At 42.4% G+C, this 10318-nt stretch overlaps 1 protein-coding gene across 1 annotated transcript in view; it reads right to left on the reverse strand.

The window, feature by feature from the left end:
- Positions 1–9720, reverse strand: part of cachd1 (cache domain containing 1) — a 169902-nt gene extending 160182 nt beyond the window's left edge. The window contains exon 1 of the mRNA XM_080195619.1: positions 9419–9720. Within this exon, the coding sequence (XP_080051745.1) occupies positions 9419–9670 (252 nt within the window). The 5' untranslated portion in view covers positions 9671–9720. The remainder of the gene's footprint in view (positions 1–9418) is intronic.
- Between the last annotated feature and the right edge of the window lie 598 nt (positions 9721–10318).

Raw genomic sequence — 10318 nt, forward strand, 5'->3', positions numbered from 1 at the left:
CATCATCTTATACATCTCAATGAGATCTCCCCTCATTCTTCTAAACTCTAACGAGTACAAGCCTAGTTTATTCAGCCTCTCCTCATAGCTCAACCCCCTCAACTCTGGTATCAGCCTAGTAAACCTCCTCTGCACTCCCTCCAAGGCCAAAATATCTTTGCGCAGGTGCGGCGCCCAAAACTGCACACAGTACTCCAGCTGCGGCCTCACCAATGCCCTATACAGCTGCAGCAAGACCTCCCGACTTTTATATTCAATCCCCCTCGCTATGAAGGCCAGCATCCCATTCGCCTTCCTGACCACCTGCTGCACCTGCAAGCTGGGTTTTTGCGACTCATGCACAAGGACCCCGAGGTCCCTCTGCACCGTCGCCTGCTGCAGTTTTTCGCCCCGTAAGTAATAGTCCTTCCTACCATTCTTCCTACCAAAGTGGACCACCTCACACTTGCCAACATTAAATTCCATTTGCCATTTCCTGGCCCATTCGCCCAGCCTATCTAGATCCTTCTGCAGACTCTCCACACCCTCCGCACAATTTGCCGTTCCCCCAATCTTGGTGTCATCAGCAAATTTTGACACCCTACACTCGGTTCCCTCCTCCAGATCATCTATATAAATGGTAAAAAGCTGAGGCCCCAGCACCGACCCCTGGGGCACTCCACTAGTCACCATCCACCAATCCAAATAGCACCCATTGACCCCCACTCTCTGCCTCCTATTTGACAACCAATCCTCTATCCACGCTAACACCCTACCCCCAACTCCATGTCCCTCGACCTTCTGCAATAACCTCTTGTGAGGTACTTTGTCAAACGCCTTCTGAAAATCTAGAAAGACCACACCACATGCCGGCGTTGGTCTGGGGTAAACACAGTAAGAAGTCTGACAACACTGGCATCTCTACATCATGACTACCAGCTTGTGGGATTACTATCAAATAAACTGGTTGGATTTAAATCTGGTGTTGTCAGGCTCCCAAGGAAAGCACTATTCAGTGATTCCTCCTGGGGAGTATACACATGTAGACAAAACTGGGTTCAAATCAACAGCCTGCCTAAACTTTGTAGGTGAAGAATAAGAGTTGTACCAGATACTAAAGAGCAGTTAGGGTTTGTGGATCCATACTCAAATGACGATTAGCTCTCAAAAGGAGGGGAATGTAAAAGGTGGCCATTTGCCACCAAGATGTACTGCTGGATCGTTTCATTCGGTAAAAAGAAGCAAGAGATAAACAACACCACTAAGTGTGATGCAACTGACAGGCAATCCATGTGCTTGTTTCCTATATTGGATGCTGTCGCTATCAGCCCCAGATATGTAGCAGGAACAATTTTCTGTGTTTGAGCCCTCACTTCCAACTGATCTACCTAAAAGTCAATGGTTGTAACCAGCGGAGAAAAGTCTCATCTCTTCACTGCCACCGACCTGACAATCTTAACTGTGCACACCCAGCACTTGCATTTCTACACTATTCTGATTCCTTGTTCTCCAACACACCGAATTTTAAAATCTCATTCTCAAGATCCTCCACAGTCCCATTCCACATCCACCAGCCCTGTGTCCCTTTGCACCCTCTGTTCCGACCTCTGAGTGTGATATTTTGTTGCATTTTTCCATGCCTCTATCTGAACATTGCGGGCAGGTTATAACCACCTTGCCATATTCTTCTTTAACTCCTGTAACACCTCTCCATTTATTTCTCCTCCTTAAAAAAGTTTCTCCTGCACCCAAGCTTTCAGTCACACCACCTAATTTCTTCATGCCCCTACCCCGAACAAGATTTCCTTATCCCTAAACGTAAGTTGTTGATGTTAATTCACCTGGTGGAAGATTGCAGGTATCAATCTCAGCCACGTTACAGGCAGGCCAAGCAGAGTTTATGAATTTCCACACATGGAGGAAAACAAAATGAGAGAACAGCAAACTTATCATTGTCGGGCACTTGTCTCAGCAGCACTGACAAGCTGCACAGGAGCCAGCATCCAGCATGGGGCAGCATGGAGGCACACTGGTTAGCATCGCTGCCTCAAAGCGCCAAGAACCCGACTTTGGTTCCCACCTTGGGTCACTGTCTATGTGGAGTCTGCACATTCTTCCTGTATCTGCTTGGGTTTTCTCCAGATCCTCCGGTTTCCTCCCACAGTACAAAAGACGCATCGGTTAGGTGCATTGGCCATGATAAATTCTCCCTCAATGTCCCCGAACAGGCGCTGAAGTGCAGCAACTAGTGGATATTCACAGTAACTTTATTGAGTGTTAATATAAGCCTACCGTGACACTAAGGAATAAACTTTAAAAAGATGCGGTTTGAGCAGACACTCATTTCTACTCCAGAACTTGGTTTTGAATGGAGTTCCGACCACCAAGAAGGAAGTCCTCTCTCTCTGCAATAAATTCACTTATAGTAGCCCAATCCAACTGATATTTGGTGCAGACTGATGGCCAAAAACATTGTAATAAACTGATGAAAAGATGATTGGTGATGGAAATTTAAATAAATGACAGCTTTTCAGCAGATATTGAAGTTAAAATATGCTGGCAACGACGGAGGTATCTACTCAGGTATAGTTTTGCTGAACTTGAAGCCCCCTTTACAGCATACTCTAACTAATTTTTGAATTTAAGCAATCAATCTGAATTATCTGGCAATTGAAACTTTTAGTGCAAAGACTTAAATTATCAATAGTAGACTCTATATCTGGCTGCAACAGTGTACAGCACCACCAATGTCTAAAAAACTGACTTACCACATTTCTGTTATTTTGCACACTAGCTAGCTTGCTCCCTCTCAGGAGTGAAATTGCCAATCATTCCAAATTAGAAGAGTTCCTCACACTAAGATCTCGATTGACACCATCCAAACAAATTTCATGTAGGGCCCTCTCAAAAAGTGAAATATTGTTACTCCTATAACAGTGTGGGCTGGTTTTAAAGATGTGAAACCGTTTACTTAGCTTTCATCCAGCGTCATACCCAACAGGTCAGGAAGGATATCATAAAGGGCAATTTACTCTTCATCCATCAGGAGTTATGCTTGTTTCTTGGGTGCTTCTGGGATAACAGAATAATTTTTAATTCAGTATCTACCCTAGGTTGTACCTAATTTAAGAGCACTACCCGTGACATTTAGTGCCCATTAGGAATTTTGATCCTTTTCCTTGCACTTGCATCTCTCAGCTTGATTGGCAGATCATTAGGTGGATTCAACACACCACAGGAAAGAGTAAATCATCACTCTTAAAATCACCATGCTTTAATGCTGGGTGGGCTATTTCTTGTGCATTAGAACTTGAACAGCGTCTCTAATTGCTCCAACGAGCAGTCTATCCAGGACAGCATTACTAACCTTTGCTAATGACTTAAACCTGAACTATTTATTGGAGAGGCAGTCAACAGTACAACATGCCACACTCTTGGATTCATGGGACACAAGTCTGCACCCATGATTTCCAAAGTGAGCTCTTTCCACTGATACTATTGAGTTGTCTGTGTGTACAGGCCAGGCACTTTCACACAAGAGGGGGAAAAAAAAAGCTAGTCGGACTTAAGTGTTGTAACTAAACAGAGAACTTGTTACCATGAAAGAGCCATTAAGACATGCAATGTAGATGCATTCCAGGAAATGATAGATAAGAAGCACAAGGGACAGTAAAAACAAAAACAACTTGCATTTATATAATGCCTCAATAGTTTCATGACTACAGGAGGTTCCAAGACGCTTGACAACCGAGTACTAGTATGTCTGAAATATAGTCTCTGCTGTAATGTAGGAAACATGACAACCAATTTTCAAACAGCTAGGTTGCAGAAACAGAAACAAAAATGACCAGATAATCCGTTGTGCAGATAGTGATTAAGGGACGAAATACTGGAAGAACTCCACTGTTCTTTGAAACAATGTCATGGGATATTTTGTATCTATCCAAGAAGGAAGCAACACTTCCTCTGTACTATACTAAGAATATCAGCTTAGAAAGATTATATGCTCAGATCCCTTGAACCCACAACCTTCTGAGATGAAAGTGTCACCCAAAGAGCCACAGGTGACACCCTGAAAGAAATAAAAGGATATGCTAATGAAGAGAGAGGGCAGTAAATTTGTGTGGAGCATAAAGGGCATAAGAGGACTGAATTCTGAGCTGTATATTCAATTTCATTCTATGTAATTTTTTTTGGACCAATGCATTTGCTGTATGGATAGTAGGATAATTCCCCCTCCTAAATTCTCCCTGTTACCTGTTGCCAGAGAGCAAGTAAAGCATGTGAAACAGTTCCATATCTCAGTTCGTTCAACTTGGAACCAGAGCAACATGACTGAACAGCCACCAGGTAAAGATGATGTGGTGGGATGCATTTCAAGTGCCAACTGCTCTAAATGCTCTGAATGATATAACCCAAGTTTAGCCGATCAAAATTCTGCACTGATATTGTTCAGTGTTTTTGTGCAATTCAAATACAAGATTTCAACGATTGCATTTTTTCCAAAATCCTAGTAACAACACCGTCTTATTCCTAATATGATGAAAACAAGGACCTCAGTAATTGAACAGCTTCCCTGCAGTTTAAAAGCAAGCATCGGATAGAAGGTAAACGCCTTTCTATTTACAAATAATTTTACTGCAGTTCTGCTGTAAATTTCCAAAACAAGTATTTCCATCTCTCGATGCAGCTCTGCTTTCAGAATGCTGGCTGTTAATGATAATCCTAATTATCAGCCCATCCACCTTGCCCGGCATATACATTTTTTAATATCTGCCTCAGACAGCTGTGCTTTGCGCGTTTGAAGTGAAATGTCAGCTCTTGCTAATATGACATTGCTTACATCATTAGTGATTTCGCAGTGCTTTGAAGTTGCAGTTCAAAGCCCGATTAAAAATTCTGATTTATTCTCCCGAGCTCCGGGATTCTAACCACTGTTCCTCCAGGACTTGCTGAACGCATCCTGCTTCATGTATTTCATGGAACAATGTCATGGTGAAATAAGATGAAAAACTGCAGTCTTTGTCAACGGTGACATTCCTCAAAATAACCTCTTGGAATGATATTATGGTTGGAATCCAACCAACAGGCAATCATGTACAACAGAAAAGATTTCCCTCTGTTACCTCCCACACAGCATTCACTAAAGTGTGCACTATTCCAAAGGTACAACACACTTAAAAAACAGACAGAACAAAGGGAAAGTTCACTTTCCTAATTAAAAAAAATCCTTTTAAAAGCCAACAATGGATGGGACAACACCAAAGAAAGCAATCATTTTATCTGTTGAATATTTTTTAATGTGACAAGTGTCATTAATCTATTTCCCCACTGTATCCCAACCTCTTGAAAATTTCCTTCTCTTGGGATGTTGTCCACAGTGCCAGCTACCATGTATTATTATACAAATGACTATATTTCATGTAAAAATCTAGACAGTGATTGCCAGCTGGCAAACCATCCTTCAAAACATCATAACTGAGCTGGATTATTTGCAGACCAGACATGCACAGTTTACATTGAGAGTCATGGTGTAGCAATTACAGTGATCAAAAATGAAATTCTGAGCAACCTTCCTGGGTGCCAATGACAATTGCTACTCCTCTTCTATTGGTCTGGCTGAGAGTGGCTAACTCAACATAGACCAGGGATTGAAACTGGAACATTCTTCATCCGTTTGGCATAGCACCAAACAAACTGGGATGAGAAGCATTAAAAAGTTTGGAGATTTGGATTTCCTAACCCAATTTTATTCTGCCTCCTTCATTAACATAACTTTAGGAGCAAAAAACAGATAATCCGTTGCTGCACCAATGGCACATCAATTAGCCACCAAGTACAAGGCAGTGGTCAAATGAAATAGCCACTAAACGATCTATTTCCATTGCCTTCCCTGCATTGACTTAAGCTGATGGAAATTTTCACAGGATTCTAGGATATTTATACAACATTTTATCATTTCACAATCTTCACTTTTGAATCTAAACAATTATTTCATCAAGTGACTTGATTTTGGAGTTCAGCACAACCAACCCTTGACCCTCATTAAGCATCCTCACTTTGCAGCAAGGGTTGATGAACATTAATAAAAAGTTGCAACATGGGCTGATGGCTTCCTCCCTAGATCAAACGTGGAGATGCCAACTTTCCACCCCAACTTCTGCATCCAGCTGAGATTAATTAACACGGCACACAGTGAGATTAAGAGTGAACTTGAGATAGTTATACTAACTTTGCCAACTGTGCGTCACTCATTGTGTTTCATTATGATACTGATTACAAATAAACTGCAGTTTATTTTGATGTACATTACAAAATAATAGAATATCCTGTGAGCCAAAGTGACTGGGGCAGCTCCCTCTTTAAACTTTGATATAATCACACAGATTGACCAAATGCAAAGGCAATTTCCTTTTGAAAGCCTTGACTGAACCTGCCTTCACCATACTCTCAGGCAGTGCATTTGAGATCCTAATCACTTGCTGTATGAAGAAGTTTCACTTCATGTCTCCATTGCTTCTTTTGCAAATTGCCTTAAATCTGTGCCCTTTCATTCTCAACCCTTCCACCAGTGGGAACAGCTTCTACTCTGTCCAGACTCCTAATGATTTTGAATACCTCTACTAAATTTCCTTGTCACCTTCTCTCCTCCAAGGAATAACACAGTTTTAGCTTCTTTGATCTACCAACGTAACTGAATTTTTCATCCCCTTCTGCGTTCTCTCACGTTGGACCATCCGTGGAGAAACTTAACCAAGGACTGTACCTGCATTGTAAACTTATTTCTCAAAGAACAAAGAAAATTACAGCACAAGAACAGGCCCTTTGGCTCTCCAAGCCTGCACCGACCTTGCTGCCCGACTTAACTAAAACCCCAAAGAACAAAGAAAATTTCAGCACAGGAACAGGCCCTCAAAATTGTGATGAACTCCCTGTCGGGCAATTGAATCCTGGTCTCCCTGGTGACAGGCGGAGATACTAACCACTAATGAGAAAGTATTTCTCAATAGGGAAATTGTTGCACCACCGGCTTTTGTGAATAAATGCACAACTGATATGATGCCAAGTCACTCAAAGCGAAAAGGTCTCCATTTCAAATCTCAGCTTGTGCTGATTTAGCTGATGTCAACCAGGGCAGCAGGAAGCCCTCAGCAATCCTGGACTATAGAGTGAAAAAAATCATTCACAGTCCCTGATGCGTTTGCTATCCATGAAATTCTGGTGCTAAACATACATCAGGTGAAGTGTGGGTCAAGGCATTTGACTGGCAATGCCTTACCAGTCAAACAGCTTGGCAACATTCAAATCAAGGCTTCCATTTGGGCAAGGTACCAAAAGGTACCCAATGTTAGTGAAACAATACTGCAGCATATATCTGTACCTCTGGATCCTAGAAGAACAATGGAAAACATAACAAAAATATTCTAAAAGTAGTTATGTGAAGTTTACAAATCCTTGTGGGTTCTTTTGCACAACCCATTACTTGTAAAATTTAGCACAACAGTAGCCTGTATAAATAAATAAATTACATCCTGTGACTTCCAAAAACATTTGAAGGAATCAAGATGGTTTATGACTTTTGTTATTACAAATTATCAAAAGAAATATCCTAACCTTAGGTAGTTGGTTAAAAAAATTTGAATGGAGCTGAATGTGATACTGTGTGGATCACTCGAGTCGGAATACGGGCCGTGTGCTACAAGTTTCCTTCAATGGCTCCATTCCACACAGGCAAAATTGGGGAGAGAGAAATAAATACACCTCCTCTTGGAAGATGCTTATCCTTATTGTGGTTCAATTCTGCCATGCAAGCTGGTCAAAAAGCCATTAGTATAGAGTATCACAACTATGGCTATCCCTATCCATCATCCACACACTTGCCAAATGCAGTGCCTGGATATCAGTTAGAAGCTAGAGTGCTGTTGATGTGCCTCCCTCACTTTGAAGCTCTGAGCAACTCACTGCACTCCCCTTCACTTCCCCTTGCCCTGCTGTGATCAGCCAACTGCATATAGATCAGGGATCAAATCTGGAATTTCCTGGTCTCTGTTTAATACCAGCTCACATACATTGACTGCCTGTACCTTAGGGGTAATTCAAGCTCATCTTTCTTATATGAATAATAAAAAAATTACTGAAGCCTAACTTATAAACAATGAACAGAAGGACTACAGAGGTCATTAAGCTCCCCACCTACCTCGACAAAACCTTTTCACATCTTAAAGTGGCACACAGTCCAAGCATATTTGACACCCCCTTGACTGCCAGGCCCATTTGCTTTCACCTTTTGTCAGCTCCAGACAGATTTAAGATACCATCCATCCTCGCGTTTGTCAAGGATGTTTGTGAGCAGGGAACTGAAGCAAAAACAAACAATTTTAACCCCGAGATTGTCTCTTGGAAGGAGCAAAGTGCCGTGAAGCGTAGTTTAAAAAAGACATACAGAATTCAAAACATGATTAGTTGAAACAAAAATATCAAGATATTATGAGATTACAAAGTTAATGCTATCATGGCATAATATCAGGAGGTATGTGGGCTCAGGAAGCATGAAAAGGATGAGAACTGAATTACTAAAATATCCTAAACACGCTGAAAAACAAACATCATTTCAATCCCATCACCAATGTGAAGCATGTAGTGCTTGGGATAATGGCATGCGAAAGCCACAGGTCAGAGGCACCAAATGATCCCCAAATCCTTTAATCCGCAATCTGGGAGCGTGATGCAAGACTAAAAAATTCAAATGTAAAGTCTATTCTGTGCACAGGTTATAGTCAAGAAGGAAGACTTAATGAAGGATGGGCATCTTGGTATGAAGCAAATAACCTATTTAAGTGACTACACAATGGGGGGGGGGATGGATTTCATAAATAAAAAGAGTATGGGAGTAAGATAAAAGAGATGAAGTACATGGATGTGAATGATGAACATACAACTTGTACAATATGGGGAAAAACAGCGTGTTAGAATGAGAAGAAACAAGACAAGGTCAATGAACGTGGCTGGAAATGGTGAACAGACAGTGGAGTCAGAAGATTTCATGTAGAATGATCAATAGTGGATAACAAACAGTGTGGGAAACATTTGAAATAGGTACAGATTTATCCAGATTAAATTTTATGAATTAATGACAGCAGGCGCCACATCCAGACCGCCCAAACAATTACTCGCAATACTCCAGTTCACATAGCGAGGTGAATATATTCCGACTGGAAATCTTCATCCATAAGGCTGGACCCAGTTTCTCAAGAGGCACCCAGGGAAGCAATAAACTGGGAGGTTACTGGAACAGGTCTCCCCCACCTCCCCCGCCAAAAAAACTGGAAAATCCATTTCTTTGGATGAAGATGCCTTATCCAGGTGTTTTGTTTAAACAGATTGGATCCCAGAGGACTGGGACCATCCACCCACCCCAAGACGGAAAGCATGTCCTTACCTGCATGTTGAAGACACCGAGCTCGCTGGTGGCCAGGACTCGCATCTGGTTGGCAAGAACTTGTGCCTCGTCCAGGATGGCGAAGTCTCCGGATTGTGCGGGAGCAGCGGCTCCGGGTGAGGAGAGCAGGAGGAGCGGGATCAGGGCGCTGAGGAGAGAGCTCACCGAGCAGGCTGGATCGGCACTGCCAGCCCGCTCACATGCCGTATGTCCAGCTCCCATTTCAACACATCCGCGGCTCCTTCTCGCCATGATGAAGAGGGGAAAAAAATCTGGATGCGCAAAAAAAACTTTGCTCAAACTCCAGCGCAAACTCCCCCCCCTTCAGAAACTCACAACTTCCCCCCTCCCCCCCCCCAAATAAACTCAATACACGAAATCTTCCCAATTACAAGCCTTTTTTTTTCGATTTCCTCCCCCCCCCCTCCAAATATAAACAAAATGCACAAGAAAAACTTTTATTGCTCTGTTAATCTCCTACAACAGCTCCGACTCCAATGCCAATCCCGGGACTCGCTGCTCACTAACTCTATGGGAGAGAAAAGGCTTGAATTCCAGCCACAAAGGATCAGTGCAAAACCCGGCCTGGATCTCAGGCAAGCTCCATAACCATAGCAACCTCCCCTAGCAATGCAACCGTCAACGCACAAGAGAAACTAGGAAAGCGCAGATTTCTACTTTCTCGGGTCTATTTGATCATCTTCCCCTTCAGTGTTAATTCTATAAAAACTCAACACTGCTTTGGCCTTTGGAGAGGGTCTGCTGGCTGTAGAGGATCTCTCTCAGGCACACTAACACTGGACACAATGTGTCTGTGAATGGTTCATATCTAAACTCTCTATATGTACCCACACAACACATTCAAAGCCTTCATGTTTAATAACCCCCTGAACTTCTGTG

This window comes from Carcharhinus amblyrhynchos, chromosome 9 (genome assembly GCF_965287045.1).
Source record: "Carcharhinus amblyrhynchos chromosome 9, sCarAmb.v2.hapA, whole genome shotgun sequence".
Taxonomy (NCBI): Eukaryota; Metazoa; Chordata; class Chondrichthyes; order Carcharhiniformes; family Carcharhinidae; genus Carcharhinus; species Carcharhinus amblyrhynchos.